This window comes from Scyliorhinus torazame, chromosome 14 (assembly GCF_047496885.1).
Source record: "Scyliorhinus torazame isolate Kashiwa2021f chromosome 14, sScyTor2.1, whole genome shotgun sequence".
Taxonomy (NCBI): domain Eukaryota; kingdom Metazoa; phylum Chordata; class Chondrichthyes; order Carcharhiniformes; family Scyliorhinidae; genus Scyliorhinus; species Scyliorhinus torazame.
The window spans coordinates 214,141,602-214,160,376 of record NC_092720.1 but is presented as its reverse complement, the minus strand read 5'-3'; the positions used below and the strand labels follow the sequence as shown (position 1 = coordinate 214,160,376).

The following is an 18,775-nucleotide window of genomic DNA, read 5'->3' as shown; positions in this document are numbered from 1 at the left end:
GTCTGACCCACTGTCCCACCCAGTCCCAGAGGGGGAAAGGACAGTATCTGACCCACTGTCCCACCCAGTCCCAGAGGGGGAAAGGACAGTGTCTGACCCACTGTCCCACCCAGTCCCAGAGGGGGAAAGGACAGTGTCTGACCCACTGTCCCACCCAGTCCCAGAGGGGGAAAGGACAGTGTCTGACTCACTGTCCCACCCAGTCCCAGAGGGGGAACGGACAGTGTCTGACCCACTGTCCCACCCAGTCCCAGAGGGGGAAAGGACAGTGTCTGACCCACTGTCCCATCCAGTCCCAGAGGGGGAAAGGACAGTGTCTGACCCACTGTCCCACCCAGTCCCAGAGGGGGAAAGGACAGTGTCTGTCCCACCCAGTCCCAGAGGGGTAAAGGACAGTGTCTTACCCACTGTCCCACCCAGCCCCAGAGGGGGAAAGGACAGTGTCTGACCCACTGTCCCACCCAGTCCCAGAGGGGGAAAGGACAGTGTCTGACCCACTGTCCCACCCAGTCCTAGAGGGGGAAAGGACAGTGTCTGACCCACTGTCCGACCCAGTCCCAGAGGGACTAAGATGATTGATGCAGGTCGGGCAGTAGATGTTGTCTATATGGACTTCAGTAAGGCCTTTGACAAGATCCCTCATGGTAGACTAGTACAAAAGGTGAAGTCACACGGGATCAGGGGTGAACTGGCAAGGTGGATACAGAACTTGCTAGGCCATAGAAGGCAGAGGGTAGCAATGGAGGGATGCTTTTCTAATTGGAGGGCTGTGACCAGTGGTGTTCCACAGGGATCAGTGCTGGGACCTTTGCTCTTTGTAGTATATATAAATGATTTGGAGGAAAATGTAACTGGTCTGATTAGTAAGTTTGCAGACGACACAAATGTTGGTGGAATTGCGGATAGCGATGAGGACTGTCTGAGGATACAGCAGGATTTAGATTGTCTGGAGACTTGGGCGGAGAGATGGCAGATGGAGTTTAATCCGGACAAATGTGAGGTAATGCATTTTGGAAGGTCTAATGCAGGTAGGGAATATACAGTGAATGGTAGAACCCTCAAGAGTATTGAAAGTCAAAGAGATCTAGGAGTACAGGTCCACAGGTCATTGAAAGGGGCAACACAGGTGGAGAAGGTAGTCAAGAAGGCATACGGCATGCTTGCCTTCATTGGCCGGGGCATTGAGTATAAGAATTGGCAAGTCATGTTGCAGCTGTATAGAACCTTAGTTAGGCCACACCTGGAGTATAGTGTTCAATTCTGGTCGCCACACTACCAGAAGGATGTGGAGGCTTTAGAGAGGGTGCAGAATAGATTTACCAGAATGTTGCCTGGTATGGAGGGCATAAGCTATGAGGAGCGGTTGAATAAACTCGGTTTGTTCTCACTGGAACGAAGGAGGTTGAGGGGCGACTTGATAGAGGTATACAAAATTATGAGGGGCATAGACAGAGTGGATAGTCAGAGGCTTTTCCCCAGGGTAGAGGGGTCAATTACTAGGGGGCATAGGTTTAAGGTGAGAGGGGCAAGGTTTAGAGTAGATGTACGAGGCAAGTTTTTTACGCAGAGGGTAGTGGATACCTGGAACTCGCTACCGGAGGAGGTAGTGGAAGCAGGGACGATAGGGACATTTAAGGGGCATCTTGACAAATATATGAATAGGATGGGAATAGAAGGATACGGACCCAGGAAGTGTAGAAGATTGTAGTTTAGTCGGGCAGTATGGTCGGCACGGGCTTGGAGGGCCGAAGGGCCTGTTCCTGTGCTGTACATTTCTTTGTTCTTTGTTCTTTGACAGTGTCTGACCCACTGTCCCACCCAGTCCCAGAGGGGGAAAGGACAGTGTCTGACCCACTGTCCCAGTCCCAGAGAGGGAAAGGACAGTGTCTGACCCACTGTCCCACCCAGTCCCAGAGAGGGAAAGGACAGTGTCTGACCCACTGTCCCTCCCAGTCCCAGAGGGGGAAAGGATCTAACCCCGTGCTGTACCCCATGTCTGCCCTGTCATCCCACTGGGTCCCAGTTTGTGATTCCTGTACAGTGTACCTTCTTGTACCGTCTCCCTATAATGCTGATAATTTACAGAATGTGACGGGCGTTTCCTCTTTCTGAACTGTTGGTGTCTTTATCCTTTTAATTAGCATGGAGGAAAAATTTTCTGAGGATCAAGAAACTTGTTCTGATTGGTGGACCGGATGACGGGGTCATAACCCCGTGGCAGTCAAGGTACGATTCCGTCTGTAGGGGTGGGGATGTGGAATGTGAGTGGGGCTGCCCTCTGTTCCAGATTAGTGTGTGCCAGGCTCCTGCTGGCATGGGCAGATTACTGCCCATTTTGTCCTCCGTTCCCAATGTTCGACTGGGGGATACGGAGAAGATCAAAGTGAGAGATTTACAGGAATGATGTCTGGGCGGGGGGGGGGGGGTTTGATGTTATAGATGTGACCAGAACAAGAGACCATAAATAGAAGAGATTCCCAAATAAATCCAGTCGGGCATTCAGAACCTTTCCTACCTGGAGAGTGGTTAGAATGTGGAATTCACTATTACAGGGAATGGTGGGAACGGGATAGCTGGATAAACACGGGAGAGAGAAATGATTGAAGGATATGAGGTTTGGGGGGAGGAAGATGCTCATGTGAAGCCTCTGGTTCGCCTGAATGTTCTGTCCTGTTAATTCTGTGAGTCTGGCCCAGCAATCAGGAAACTGGTTACATTGAACCAGTGATTTAACAAACTGTCAGGGTGATGGATCGGAGGGAATTCAGTCAGTCAAACCAAACGGTGCGTAAAAATGTTAAACATTGTGAGGAATAACTTGAATAACAATCCCAGTTCTTGGCGGTTGTGGTTACGAGGGGCTGTGACCGATGGTGAACCGGGGTTTTGGTCCCATGCCCCAACCCCCCCTTAACACTGTGACACCCAGGATTTCAGATTCACCCATTGCTGGTTCCTTCCTGAGTTTGGGGGTTCAGCGCAGGCAATTCCTGATTATGGGAATGTCTGAGATTGATGATACCTAATCCCCGTGCCCTCCCTTCAGCGGATAGTGGTTCACTGGGGCCTCCCCCTCCACGGAACCATGGGAGTCCTTTTCCGAGTCGCACTTGGGCTTGAAGCGATACTCTGGACATCGCTGGAACGAATGGCTGTGACGAGTATTGTGTTAAAACAACAATGATAACTAGTGTATGACAAATGTAATTGAGATTTATAACAGAAAAATAACTTAAAAAGGAAGAAAGAAATATTTTTTTAAATATAAATTTAGAGTACCCAATTATTTCTTTTCCAATTAAGGGGCAATTTAGCGTGGCCAATCCACCTACCCTGCACATCTTTGGGATGTGGGGGAGAAGCCCACGCAGACACGGGGAGAATGTGCAAACTCCACACGGACAGTGACCCAGAGCCGGGATTCGAACCCGGGTCCTCCTCCCCGTAGGCAGCAGTGCTAACCACTGCGCCACCGTGCTGCCCTGAAATAAATATTTATTGAAAGTAGAAAGCACTTTCTATATATCTGAAGAGAAAACAAGGCAGATATTTGTTTGAGCACAAACGCCAACCCTCATTTGGTCTGTTCCATGACAGCTCCCCAAAACTAGTGCACACGTTACCGACCCCTCGGTACACACAATACCAAACCACTGAGTAACCACAGCGGGTAGTCACTCCCTCCAAGCTTGGCCGTTCTTCGCCGCTGACCTTCCACTCTGGCTGCAGCACCGAATCTCTGAAGCAATGTCTCGTCTTAGGGGAATTTCGGACTGCATTTCGAGGACTGGACAGTCCTTCACGAAACACAGCTCACCTCTTATAAGCTCTTCTCACAGGGACCTCAAGCAGAGTCCAAGGGCAGCACGGTGATGCAGTGTTCAGTACTCCTGCCTCATGGTGCCAAGGACCCGGGTTCGAATCCCGGCGCTGGGTCACAGTCCGTGTGGAGTTTGCACGTTCTCCCCTTGTCTGCGTGGGTTTCGCCCCCACAACCCAAAGCTGTGCAGGGTAGGTGGATTGGCCACACTAAATTGCCCCTTAATTGGGAAAAAAACCAAATTGGGTACTTTAAGTTTTTAAGAAAAAAAGTAGACTTTTCAATATTTGGGTTGTTTATGTAACTCCTAATGGTGTTTTCTCATCGCCCACTAATCAGGTGTGATGTCAGCTAAACACCACCTTGTGATGGTTCAGGTCACCCACTCAGCAGTAGGGTCTGTAGTACACGGATCACAGTGCAGCAGAACACTACCTCTGATTACAACTAACACTAATTAATTTTCATATTCTAGCTTGAAAAAGTGATATAAAAAAGGATTTAGTTTAAACACCAACTGGAGAGCACTTCAGCTGAAAAACAAGGCAGAGAAAAACAGGTCATAAAAAATAGTGCCCCCACCCTCCACCGTCTTTTTGCTACGAACTGAATGATTTATGTTCACAGAAAATTCTATTGTTGTTTCTCTTCCAGTCATTTTGGATTTTACAATGAGAATGAGACAGTGATGGATATGAGGCAGCAGCTGGTAAGTTGATGGGTACCCACAGCAATGGGGAGGGTGAGGACGGAGCCAATGGTGAGGTTGGATCCCCAGGGTTCCCTGTCAGTACATGGGATCTTACCCACCTACCTTCCAGAACATTCCTTGGCAATGGGAGCCTGTGGCAGATTTTCTAACATTCCTTCCCGCTCTGCTATTCCGCTTGGATACAGGGATAGAAGATACCAGAGCCAAATTTAGGTGTGACAGTAAGTTGCAATGAGGAAATTTACAAATGGATATAGATAGGTTAGGCAAGTGGGCCAAAATGTGGCAGATGGAGTTTAATGTGGATAAATGTGAGGTTGTCCATTTTGGTCGGAAAAATGGAAAGACAACTTATTACGTAAATGGACACAACCGTCCGAGTTCTCCGGTGCAGAGGGATCTGGGGGTCCTTGTGAATGCAGGTACAGCACGTGATAAGAAAGGCAAATAAAACTTTGGCCTTTAGGTATAAAAGTAGGGAAGTGTTGCTGCAGCTGTGCAAGGTATTGGTGAGATCGTACCTGGAGTATTGTGCACAGGTTTGGTCCCCTTACCTGAGGAGGGATGTAGTATAATTAGAGACAGTTCAGAGGAGCGTCACTGGATTGGTTCCAAAGATGAGGGGCAGGATTCTCTCTCCCTCCCCCCCCCCCCCCCCCCCCCCCCCCCCCCCGGGGCCGGGTGGGAGAATCGCCGGGGCGCCGGGCGAATCGCGCCCCGGCCCCCGCACGTGATTCTCCCACCTCCCGAAACCAGCGCCGAGAGAATCGCGCCAGGCCGCTCGAATAATCGCCGCAAACAGCGAGCAGCGATTCTCCGGCCCGGATGGGCCGAGTGGCCGGCGAAAAAAATGACAGTCCTGCCGGCGCCTTTCTAACCTGCTCTCGGGCCGCCGGGACCTGGGGCAGGGGGTTCCAACCCCGGGGAGGCCCAAGTGGCCTGGCCTGTGATTGGGACTCACCGGTCGGCAGGCCGGCCTCTCTGTCAGCGGGCCTCCTTTCTTCCGTCGGCAAGCCTGAATCATTGCGCCATTTTTGTGCGGGGCGGCCTGGGGAGGACAGCCACCGCGCATGCGCAGGACCAAGGCACTTTTACACGGTGCCGGATCTCTGACGTCGCGCCGAGGCCCGCCCCGTAAATCGCGCGACGCCCCTGCTAGCCCCACGGAGGGCGGAGAATCGGGGTCTGGGAACGGGCCCCAACGCCGGAGTAAAACACTCCGGTTTTTACTCCGGCGTCGGCACTTAGACTCCCGTTGGGAGAATCCCGCCCGAGGGGTTTGTCTTATGAAACGAGATTGAGCAGTTTAGGCCTCTACTCGCCCAAGTTTGGAAGAATAAGAGGAGAACTAATTGAGGTATATAAGATAATAAAGGTTATTGACAAAGTAGACGTAGGGCAGATGCTTCCTCTTGTGGGGCAATCTGGAACGAGAGGTCATAGTTTGGGGATAAAGGGGTAGCAGATTTAAAACAAAGAGTTGTGAATCTGTGGAACTCACTCCCCAGACTATGGCGGATGCTGGGACATTGAGTAAATGTAAGGGGGAGCTAGGCAGATTTTTAATTAGTAATGGGTTGAAGGGATATGGAGAAGGGGCAGGAACGTGGAGTTGAGACTGAGATGCGATCAGCCAGGATCGTATTGAATGGCGGAGCTGGATCGAGGGGCTGAATGGCCCACTCCTGCTCCTAGCTCTGATATTATGTTCTTATGTGACTATTTACACATCCTCTGGACACGTCTTTTGCTTCTTTTCTGTCCCATCACCCCTTTGTCTTGCCCCATTATCCCTTTACTCATGAATGTGTTTAGATGATGAAAATATCCTTCTGGGTAAATAATTGGGAATATAGGTAGATGGTTTGAATGTGAGAATGAAAGTAAAATTAGACAGTGCAACACCACCACCGCCTGGCTAATAATGGTATGGCAGGAACAAAATTAGATCAGAAAAACAGTGCAGCAGCTCCACCTAATGGTTTCTGCTGATACTGCAACAACATGCTTCCCTGTTAATCAGCAAATTGCTGTTGGATTGTATAAATAGTCCATTTGATATAAGAGCGCTACTTGTCAGCAAAGCATTAAACCCAAAACCACAAACTGTCTACTGATTTATTTCTAACCTGGTTATTTCTCAGAATCTTTGTTATTTAGTAAGAACAGGGGAGGCCATTCAGGCCGCCGAGTTTGTTTTGCCATTCAGTTAGATCAACCAATTTATTTTGCTACCACGACCATAGTTATTACTTCACTGGTGATAAGTTTCCTGGGTTGCTCTATCGATGTTTATTAAGGAAGGAGAATAAGAACAACTTTTAACACAACTTATCATGTGCAATACTACCACCTGCTGGCTGCAAACGATATTCCGGAAATTGATTTTTGTCCTGCATTACTGTAGCTGGGCACCTGGTGGTGCTATTGTATGGTCTTTTTGTCATTTAACCTCTCCCGACAGCCACTTTAGCACAAATCTTTTATTATTTCCCTTCTATCCTTTTCCTGTCTCTGCATATGCTTACTTCTTTTTAATTTCTAACCTTTTTTCCAGCTCTGACAAGCTACAGACTTGAAACGTTAACTCTGGTTCTCTGTGTACAGATGCTGCCGGAGCTGCTGAGTATTTGCAGCGTTTTCTGTTTTTATTTCGGATTTTTTGCTATTTTAGCAGCGCTTTCTGTTGGATGTGAACGGATGTGAATTATATTTTGCAGCAGTACCGGTTTTCGCCAGCGGGTGGCGGTGCTGTACTATATTTTAAATAATTCTCAGCGCCCTCGATGGAATAATTTATTGACTGCAATACCGCTTTCCGCCAGCCGGTGGCGGTGCTGTATTATATTTTAAATAATTCTCAGCGCCCTCGATGGAATAATTTATTATGTGGAGATGATCTATTGACCGCAGTACCGCTTTCCGCCAGCCGGTGGAGGTGCTGTACTATATTTAAATAATTTGCTGTCTGTGGAATAATTTGCTTTGTGGAGATGCCGGGGTTGGACTGGGGTGAGCACAGTAAGAAGTCTTACAACACCAAGTTAAAGTCCAACAGGTTTGTTTCAAACATTAGTTTTCGGAACACTGCTCCTTCATCAGGGGAGGAATAATTTATTGATCGCAGTACCGCTTTCCGCCAGCGGGTGGCGGTGCTGTACTGTATTTTAAATAATTCTCAGCGCGCTCGATGGAATAATCTTTTGACCGCAGTACCGCTTTCCGCCAGCCGGTGGCGGTGCTGTGCTATATTTTAAATAATTCTCAGCTCCCTCGATGGAATAATCTATTGAACGCAGTACCGCTTTCCACCCGCCGGTGGCGGTGTTGTACTATATTTTAAATAATTCTCAGTGCCCTTGATGGAATAATTTATTGACCGCAGTACCGCTTTTCGACAGCCGGTGGCGGTGATGTACTGTATTTTAAATAATTCGCAGCGCCCTCTATGGAATAATTTATTGAACGCAGTACCGCTTTCCGCCAGCGGGTGGCGGTATTGTACTATATTTTAAATAATTCTCAGTGCCCTTGATGGAATAATTTATTGACCGCAGTACCGCTTTCCGCCAGCCGGTGGCAGTGATGTACTGTATTTTAAATAATTCTCAGTGCCCTTGATGGAATAATTTATTGACCGCAGTACCGCTTTCCGCCAGCCGGTGGCAGTGATGTACGAGATTTTAAATAATTCTCAGTGCCCTTGATGGAATAATTTATTGACCGCAGTACCGCTTTCCGCCAGCCGGTGGCGGTGATGTACTGTATTTTAAATAATTCTCAGCTCCCTCGATGGAATAATCTATTGAACGCAGTACCGCTTTCCACCCGCCGGTGGCGGTGTTGTACTATATTTTAAATAATTCTCAGTGCCCTTGATGGAATAATTTATTGACCGCAGTACCGCTTTCCGACAGCCGGTGGCAGTGATGTACGAGATTTTAAATAATTCTCAGTGCCCTTGATGGAATAATTTATTGACCGCAGTACCGCTTTCCGCCAGCCGGTGGCGGTGATGTACTGTATTTTAAATAATTCTCAGCTCCCTCGATGGAATAATTTGTTGACCGCAGTACCGCTTTCCACCCGCCGGTGGTGGTGTTGTACTATATTTTAAATAATTCTCAGTGCCCTTGATAGAATAATCTATTGAAGGCAGTACCGCTTTCCACCCGCCGGTGGCGGCGTTGTACTATATTTTAAATAATTCTCAGTGCCCTTGATGGAATAATTTATTGACCGCAATACCGCTTTCCGCCAGCCGGTGGCGGTGATGTACTGTATTTTAAATAATTCTCAGCTCCCTCGATGGAATAATCTATTGAACGCAGTACCGCTTTCCACCCGCCGGTGGCGGCGTTGTACTATATTTTAAATAATTCTCAGTGCCCTTGATGGAATAATTTATTGACCGCAATACCGCTTTCCGCCAGCCGGTGGCGGTGATGTACTGTATTTTAAATAATTCGCAGCGCCCTCTATGGAATAATTTATTGAACGCAGTACCGCTTTCCGCCAGCGGGTGGCGGTATTGTACTATATTTTAAATAATTCTCAGTGCCCTTGATGGAATAATTTATTGACCGCAGTACCGCTTTCCGCCAGCCGGTGGCAGTGCTGTACTATATTTTAAATAATTTGCCGTCGTCGAATAATTTATTCGCCACAGTACCGCTCACCGCCAGCAGGTGGTAATATTGCACTGGTCAATTTTCAACGAGGAGTAAAAAATGAACTCTAAACAGATTGGTGGAAATATAAAAGGGGAGACAGTCAGGGAATTAATAATAATCGCTTATTGTCACAAGTAGGCTTCAATGAAGTTACTGTGAACATAAGAACATGAGAACTAGGAGCAGGAGTAGGCCATCTGGCCCCTCGAGCCTGCTCCACCATTCAATGAGATCATGGCTGATCTTTGTGGACTCAGCTCCACTTTCCGGTCCGAACACCATAATCCTTAATCCCTTTATTATTCAAAAAACTATCTATCTTTATCTTAAAAACATTCAATGAAAGAGCCTCTACTGCTTCACTGGGCAAGGAATCCCATAGATTCACAACCCTTTGGATGAAGTTCCTCCTAAACTCAGTCCTAAATCTACTTCCCCTTATTTTGAGGCTATGCCCCCTAGTTCTGCTTTCACCCGCCAGTGGAAACAACCTGCCCGCATCAATCCTATCTATTCCCTTCATAATTTTATATGTTTCTATAAGAAACATCCTTCTAAATTCCAACGAGTACAGTCCCCATCTACTCAACCTCTCCTCGTAATCCAACCCCTTCAGCTCTGGGATTAACCTCGTGAATCTCCTCTGCACACCCTCCAGTGCCAGTACGTCCTTTCGCAAGTAAGGAGACCAAAACTGAACACAATACTCCAGATGTGGCCTCACTAACACCTTATACAATTGCAGCATAACCTCCTAGTCTTAAACTCCATCCCTCTAGCAATGAAGGACAAAATTCCATTTGCCTTCTTAATCACCTGTTGCACCTGTAAACCAATTTTTTGCGACTCATGCACTAGCACACCCAGGTCTCTCTGCACAGCAGCATGTTTTAATATTTTATCATTTAAATAATCCCTTTTGCTGTTATTCCTACCAAAATGGATAACCTCACATTTGTCAACATTGTATTCCATCTGCCAGACCCTAGCCCATTCACTTAGCCTGTCCAAATCCCTCTGCAGACTTCCAGTATCCTCTGCACTTTTTGCTTTACCACTCATCTTAGTGTCGTCTGCAAACTTGGACACATTGCCCTTGGTCCCCAACTCCAAATCATCTATGTAAATTGTGAACAGTTGTGGGCCCAACTCTGATCCCTGAGGGACACCACTAGCTACTGATTGCCAACCAGAGAAACACCCATTAATCCCCACTCTTTGTTGATGGCGCAAATCATCGTGAATGACTATGATTTAGTGGCCATTACTGAAACATGGTTAAAGATGGTCACGACTGGGAGTTAAATATCCGAGGGTATCAAACTATTTGGAAGGACAGAGTAGATGGTAAGGGAGGTGGTGTAGCTCTGTTATTTAAGGATGACATCCGGGCAACAGTAAGGGATGACATCGGTGCGATGGAGGATAAGGTTGAATCCATTTGGGTGGAAATCAGGAATAGTAAGGCGAAAAAGTCACTGAAAGGAGTAGTCTATAGGCCACCAAATAGTAACATTATGGTGGGGCAGGCAATAAACAAAGAAATAATGATGCATGTGGAAATGGTACAGCAGTTATCATGGGGGATTGTAAACTACATGTTGATTGGTTTAACCAGGTCAGTCAAGGCAGCCTTGAGGAGGAGTTTATAGAATGTATCCGCGATAGTTTCCTAGAACAGTATGTAATGGAACCCACAAGGGAACAAGCGGTCCTAGATCTGGTCCTGTGTAATGAGACAGGATTGATTCAGGATCTCATAGTTAGGGATCCTCTCGGAAGGAGCGATCACAATATGGTGGAATTTAAAATACAGATGGAGGGTGAGAAGGTAAAATCAAGCACTAGTGTTTTGTGCTTAAACAAAGGAGATTACAATGGGATGAGAGAAGAACTAGCTAAGGTAGACTGGGAGCAAAGACTTTATGGTGAAACAGTTGAGGACCAATGGAGAACCTTCCAAGTGATTTTTCACAGTGCTCAGCAAAGGTGTATACCAACAAAAAGGAAGGACGGTAAAAAGAGGGAAAATTGACCGTGGATATCTAAGGAAATAAGGGAGAATATCAAATTGAAGGAAAAAAACATGCAAAGTAGCAAAGATCAGTGGGAGACTAGAGGACTGGGAAATCTTTAGGGGGCAACAGAAAGCTACTAAAAAAGCCATAAAGAAGAGTAAGATAGATTATGAGAGTAAACTTGCTCAGAATATAAAAACAGATAGTAAAAGTTTCTACAAATATATAAAACAAAAAAGAGTGGCTAAGGTAACTATTGGTCCTTTAGAGGATGAGAAGGGAGATTTAATAATGGGAGATGAGGAAATGGCTGAGGAACTGAACAGGTTTTTTGGGTCGGTCTTCACAGTGGAAGACACAAATAACATGCCAGTGACTGATGGAAATGAGGCTATGACAGGTGAGGACCTTGCGAGGATTGTTATCACCAAGGAGGTAGTGATGGGCAAGCTAATGGGGCTAAAGGTAGACAAGTCTCCTGGACCTGATGGAATGCATCCCAGAGTGCTAAAAGAGATGGCTAGGGAAATTGCAAATGCACTAGTGATAATTTACCAAAATTCACTAGACTCTGGGGTGGTCCCAGCGGATTGGAAATTAGCAAACGTGACACCACTGTTTAAAAAAGGAGGTAGGCAGAAAGCGGGTAATTATAGGCCAGTGAGCTTAACTTCGGTAGTAGGGAAGATGCTGGAATCTATCGTCAAGGAAGAAATAGCGAAGCATCTGGATGGAAATTGTCCCATTGGGCAGACGCAGCATGGGTACATAAAGGCAGGTTGCACCTAACTAATTTAGTGGAATTTTTTGAGGACATTAACAGTGCGGTAGATGACGGGGAGCCAATGGATGTGGTATATCTGGATTTCCAGAAAGCCTTTGACAAGCCTTTGACAAAGCCACACAAAAGGTTAGTGCATAAGATAAAGATGCATGGCATTAAAGGGAAAGTAGTAGCATGGATAGAGGATTGGTTAATTAATAGAAAGCAAAGAACATAAGAACTAGGAGCAGGAGTAGGCCATCTGGCCCCTCGAGCCTGCTCCACCATTCAATGAGATCATGGCTGATCTTTTGTGGACTGAGCTCCACTTTCCGGCCCGAACACCACAACCCTTAATCACTTTATTCTTCAAAAAACTGTCTATCTTTATCTTAAAAACAGCCCCTCCTCTGCACTGATGCTCCGCCCAGTAGGGGGCTAGCAGCTGTGCCATGTGAACCCCTCGGCATTCCCAACAGAAACGGCCGGAGAATACCCGGGTCTGTGGCCGTGGGCACGTTGGCGAACTGCAGCAGTTGTGCCGTACAACATGGCGCTGGGTGCGCGCAGACCCGGCCTGCTAGGTAGTCCCCCCCCCTCGCCACACCCGGACCAGCCCCCACCAGTCCCCCCAGCCCCTCGCAGCCGCTACGCGAGGTTGACAAAACCTCAGACCACAAGTGACCCACGCTGTCGGGAAGTCGGGCCGTGGAGGGCGGAGCATCGGGGGAGGGCCTTCAGGTCACGTCCTGAGGCCGTCCCAAAGGCGTGCGGCGAACTCACCGATGACGCCGTTTCGGAGCGGGTGGAGCCTCCGAAAACAGGCACTGCCCCCCATTTCCGTGTCAAAAGGGATTCTCTGGCCAATCGGCGAATGCGATTTCGGCGTCAGCAATCGGAGAACCCCGCCCATTGTCTCTGGTCTCCGTCACAAAGCTCCTTCCATCACCACTGAACCCAATCCTTCTCCACATTCGCTGTTGGGTTGAACCGGATTGTTTTCAGCCTGGGTGCTCTATTTAACCTGGATCAGAGATTCAGACCACAAATCCTCACCATCACCAAAACCAGCTAAATCCACCATCACAACACCACCTCACTCCAGCCCTGCCTCAGTTCATCAACTCAAACCCTCATCAATCTCTTTATCACTTGATTATTCTTGGGAATGTTAAGGGTTTAAGTTCAGCAATTTCCCCATAATCCCCTCAACCTCTCCTTCCTTCCTTTAAATGTCTATTCACCAAATTCTGGCCTTTTGTGTATCCCCAATTTTAATTCCTCCATCACTTGTGGCTGTGCCTTCGGTAAACTGGGTCTGAAACTCTGCAATTCTCTCCATTCAGCTCTCCGCCTCTCTAACCCTCTCTCTTCTCCTTTGAGACAGTCCTTAAAATGAAGATCTTTGACCAAGATGTAGATCAGCTGTCCAAATAGCTCTTGCTTTGGCTCAATGTGCAGTTTGGTCATCCAGCACCCTTGTCAAGACAGTTAAATGTAATTGTGTTATAAATGCACATCTTTGCTGTAAATGAGGGAATTAATCTTGGAGGAATATAGGGTGAGAGAACAGTGGGCAGTGTGAGAGAAAGCTGGCATTACTCTCTCCAAATATCTGGTCCCTTCCCCTTTGCTGGTTCCGTTGTGCTTTGGGAGCCACCCTGTGAACTCTAGCCTGAGTTCTCGTGAGATAGAATTGATTCATATTTCCCTGTACGTGTTTAACCCTCTGCCTTCTGAGGGAAATTGCACCAGACCTGTTGCCAGGAAAAGTATTTGACGGAAATCAAATGTTTTATTTAGGCTTGCAAAATCCTACCAACTGCCCTGGTTTGAGACAATTCACACCTCTTTAACCTGTGATTATCCCTCTCTCCAGTCACACTGTCTGGACCTGTAAAGACTTAATTGCCTGCCAGGACTCGCATTCAAAATATCATCTTGCATCATTGGCTTTGTCTATATATGCTGTGTTTGTGTAACCCACCTCTTCGCTTACCTGATGAAGGAGCTGCGCTCTGAAAGCTAGTGATTCCAAACAAACCTGTTTTACTTTAAGCTGGTGTTGTCAGAGTTCTTACTGGTTGACTGAGGGCAAAGGGACAGAGTTCCAGTCGAGCCTCAGCAACGGACTGTGCGGGGAGCAGGGAGAATCACGACCCTGTCGGGGTTCGACGATGTTTATTCAGAGCCATGAGTAATGTGGGAAAGTCGCACTCTCTAATGAAATAAATCCTATGCTTTCTCTTTCCATCCAGGTTTACATCAAGGACACGTTCGGCCTGAAAAGTCTGGATGCCAGGGGAGCTATTAGCATCTTTAAAGTTAGCAATGTGCATCACACAAAGTGGCACTCAAACCGAACCGTGTTCGACAACTGCATAATCAAATGGCTCACGTAAAACAAAACAAGCAAGACATCCATGTAGTGAGGTGCAGGCGAACTATGAACCAGGTGCATACAGCAAACCAAACTGAACTCCATAAAGTAGAGCCCTCTGCAGTTAATGGGGGAGGAAACTCCAGAGCTGGAAGTTTTTTTTTCCTGGGGTGAGCCCCAGTTCAAAATGCAAACACAATCGATACGGAGGCTGATCTGAGAGACTGGATCTCGCCGGGTAGCACCTGTGGTTGCTTTAACTGTTTCAGTGTGTGTCTGCTGGGGAGGGCGACAGCACCATCCACACTTCAAACCTCAGTCCAGGAAGGAAGAATATATCCCACTTTGATGTTGAGAATTGGCATAAAGTTTAATGCAATTATTATTTTTTTTTAACTGTCTTTGGCTTTTTCCTTCTCTCCACACTGCCCACTCCAGTTCCCTATTAAGAGTGGAAAGAGGAAGGAAACCTGCTTTCTAAGGCGATTGCGAACGATGCGATTTGAATCTACACAAACCAATTTTCAAACTGATTTTAATTGTGAGAATAACTCCATGACTACCTCGGGTATTCTGCCCATTGACTCTGAAACACTGACTACATGGAGTGGACAGGGTGAGAAGAGGCAGACATGGCACTGGGAGATGGTTCTGATTTGTGTAAATGTTGTCACTACATGTGAAGGATAGAAATCACCAGACCATCTGCAACCCACCCAGTCTTTTATCTGTTCAATCTGCTGCCTTCTTCTCAAATAGCCCTCCCTGGACAGATGAATAACTCCATCCCCCAGTTACTGGCTGTGATTCTGCTGTGGGATTCAGGGGGTGAAGCTGAATACTTGCTGTTTGAGTTTCCATTCTTCCCTGACCAAGTTCAGCATCTGGCTAGTTCAGTCTGGTTTGCGTCTGTTCACAGTTCGCTTCTCCTTTCGCAATGCGGGCATCTAATCATGTAAAGGGAAATGTAAATGTGTTTTTTGAAGGAAGAAAAGTGTTTTCTATATCAAAACTTTTAAAACCATATTTCAAAGGAATAGTTTTGAATGAACGAGCCGGGTTTTTAGCATCGAATATTTGAGAATTTTGTCTTTTATATAAATAGTGGAAGGATATTAAAGCAGGTAAATGATTGATCATTAACAATTAGTGCATGCCTCATGAATAGGAGGACGCCCGATATAGACTATAAATTGGGCATTGGGTTTGAAGTATTTCCCGGTAATACCGCTTCCTGCCAGCAGGTGGTGCTTTTGCACGGCTTGAACCTCACGGCGCAAAATCGCCACTTACTGTCCAAAGACGGTATTGCAGGATGTCAATTTCATTCACACCCACCATTTTAAATCGTGTTGAAGGGCTAATGCATGGCCTGTCAATTTTATAAACATAGTGTTTGAGTCTCTTAGGACTGTTTTACTGTGAACCTCAAACCTCTGTGTGTGTTGGTCAAAATGTTTGGCGGATAGGAATTATTGTTTAAATCTGGGCAAGCGGTGCTTGAATTTTCCCCTCCTTTTGTTTTTAGCCATCAGGCCTTGATGTAATTATTTATTTTAGGCCCCTTGTGGTATCACTGCACTGTCAGGGCTTTCTGCAAGAAACTGCTCAGGTTGTCATTCATAACAAGAACAGAAAATGCTGGACAATCTCAGCAGGTCTGACAGCATCCATGGAGAGAGAAAGGAGCTAACATTTGGAGTTGGATGACTTTGTCGAAGCTTTGACAAGCCATCCAGACTCGAAGGCCGAAGATCTACTTTGGGTTAGCCATGTACAAATCTCACCGACTCAAGTAGATCTTTCACCAGCTTTGCATTTGACAAGTTCTAATCTTAAATATTTGATGCCATGGTTAATTCTTAAGGCCCAGTCTTACTTAGCTCAGAGCTGCATCAAGACCCTGAGTCTCTGGGAATTCCCTGAACAGCGGCATCAATAGGCGCTTGCAGCACCATGTCTGCTGATGAAAGATCATCAATCTGGAACGTTGACTGTTCCTCTGCGGATGCTGCCTGCCCTGCTGAGAGTTTCCAGCATTTTCTGCTTTATAAAGACATCTGTTCGATGTAGCTTGTACGAGAGAACAGGAGGGAGCCAATCTTCCTGCTCCTCCAGTCAATGCGATCACGGCTGATTGGTTCCTCTCCGCATTTAGCCTCCTTTTCAGTTAATGTGCTCAGACAGTGGTGGACTTTGCAAACGTTACATTTGATTTGTTTTGTTTAACTTAACTCCGCTTGCTGCTGTGAACTTCTCCAGCTTGCAATCTGAACAGCACCCCTGCCAGTTGAAAATAAATAGGGTGATGCTTTGAACTGGGAAAGCGTGTAGAGGAGTTTGAGTTATCATAATAATAACCCTCAGTGTCTGATTGCTAATCCATTTACAGATACATAACTGTACAGTTTTTTTGAGTACAAATAATTCTTGTGTAATGTTGAGGGACATTTTTTAAATTCCTGACACACTTGATACTGAAGACAGGGAGCAGTAGTTTAGTTTGAAAGTATGTGGCTGGGTGTCAAACAGTGCAATATTGTGCATTCAATGTTACTGTACATTTTACACTCACTGGGCACTCTGTTTCCAGTGTTTCATCAGCATTGTAACTTTTCACTCTCACTCGTTTCCTTTGTGTTCAGAGTTAGATTTATGGGAGTTGCTCCTGGTCAGAAGTTGCCCTCAGCAAGACTTCTCCTTGGAGTGGTTTCACATCCCACGTGAGATTCACATTCTGCGATATTCATGGTCCTTCTATTAGCCACCTTTGAACACCGGAAATGTTTTGGAGTATTCGCCTTGTTTTGTAGACCAGAGACTAATTGATCCACGTCCCACATTGGTAACTGGTATTATCCCAGGAACAAGCCTCCTCGAGTTTTGCTGCCTGTTATTACCCATTATGCCAGTATTGTTTGTTGGCTGATTTCACTGATCCTGGTGTTAATTCCTCGGTACATTTGACTGTAGTGTCTTATTCTGGTTGAACAACGGTTGGGTTTCTTACTGAAATCTTAGAGCATTGACCTCAGAAAGCATAACTGGTGTCTGCTGTAATTGCTAACAGTATGTCAGCCGATGCTGAGGGGTGTTCTTTGTTTGAAATAAAGGGTGGACACTTCACTTTAAACCAAAGCCTAGATTTTCATCTCCAATGTCCAGGTGGAAGAGGCTCAACTACCTGGGAGCACCCATTGGAAATGTGAGCGAGCTTAGCTGCCTATGATTTTTATCAGCCTTGTAACCATGTTCCCGACATGCTGACCTGTCTGAATCCATGACCGCCAACCTGCTTATCTGCCTGTGAAAATGAAAATCGCTTATTGTCACAAGTAGGCTTCAAATGAAGTTACTGTGAAAAGCCCCTAGTCGCCACATTCCAGCGCCTGTTCGGGGAGGCTGTTACGGGAATCGAACCGTGCTGCTGGCCTGCCTTGGTCTGCTTTCAAAGCCAGCGATTTAGCCCTGTGCTAACCAGCCTCTATGTACGACCTCCTGTTTAAAAACTCCTGGGAATCCTCAACCTTTCTCCCATAGAAGCCAGGAACAGGATAACAATCTTCACACAACTTTGTAAAAAGTTTTCTGGTTATGAAACTGCCACATGACAGCGAGAGACGGGGAAATAATCCTCGAATATGTAATTTTCAGCTTTATTGATATTCAATAGATAGACAATAAGAGAAGATCCCGTCCCCATGTAGCCCCCCTGTGTATTAATGTAAGGGAAGTGGGATTATCCATGGCAGGAGTTGACGCCGAGGTCCAGTTGTCCCTTTGATGTTGATTTTTGAAGGTGCAATACACCCCAGTCTGGGAAGATTGGCTTTGCCATTCAGTGATAGGCTGGACCCATTGTTTAGGACAAGTCCGTGTCTGTGGTGCCAACAGTGATCTGCTGGGCTATCGTAGGCTGTAAGGCTGGCATCATTGCGGAGAGGGTCCCACTGTCCAATCCAGACAAGGAGTGATTATGTAGTTCTGCAGAATTGTAGCCCCAGCTGTCGTGGCTGAATACAACTGGAGGGTGAAAAGTCCTGGACCAGAATGAACAATATGTGCTGATTATCTACAAAGGGAGCTATCTTTTCCACTGTTGTGACTTGGTTCTATCTTTCTGCGGATTGTTTGTCAATTATTTCAATGTTGCCTCATTCTTCTACTGTCCAATAAAAGTATTTAAAAAAAAAAAGAGTGTGTGACGAGTGCAAATCAACCTACCTTCGGTGGGGAGGTTAACTGGGTTCCAGGCCTTGTCCCACTCCCTGCCTGAGGGTGGGCGATGGTCTGGTTCGATGCTGTGTCACTGACTCTCGGGTTCTGAGTCACAGGTTAAAGGGTTCTGCGTCAGAGGTTAAAGGGTTCTGGGTCAGAGGTTCTGGGTCACAGGTTAAAGGGTTCTGGGT

At 46.6% G+C, this 18,775-nt stretch overlaps 1 protein-coding gene across 1 annotated transcript in view; it reads left to right on the top strand.

Annotated features, from left to right (window-relative positions):
• Positions 1 to 18,561, top strand: part of LOC140390480 (lysosomal thioesterase PPT2-A-like) — a 43,697-nt gene extending 25,136 nt beyond the window's left edge. The window contains exons 6-8 of the mRNA XM_072475644.1: positions 2,142 to 2,226; positions 4,475 to 4,529; positions 14,245 to 18,561. Of these exons, the coding sequence (XP_072331745.1) occupies positions 2,142 to 2,226; positions 4,475 to 4,529; positions 14,245 to 14,388 (284 nt within the window). The 3' untranslated portion in view covers positions 14,389 to 18,561. The remainder of the gene's footprint in view (positions 1 to 2,141; positions 2,227 to 4,474; positions 4,530 to 14,244) is intronic.
• The last annotated feature ends 214 nt before the right edge of the window (positions 18,562 to 18,775 follow it).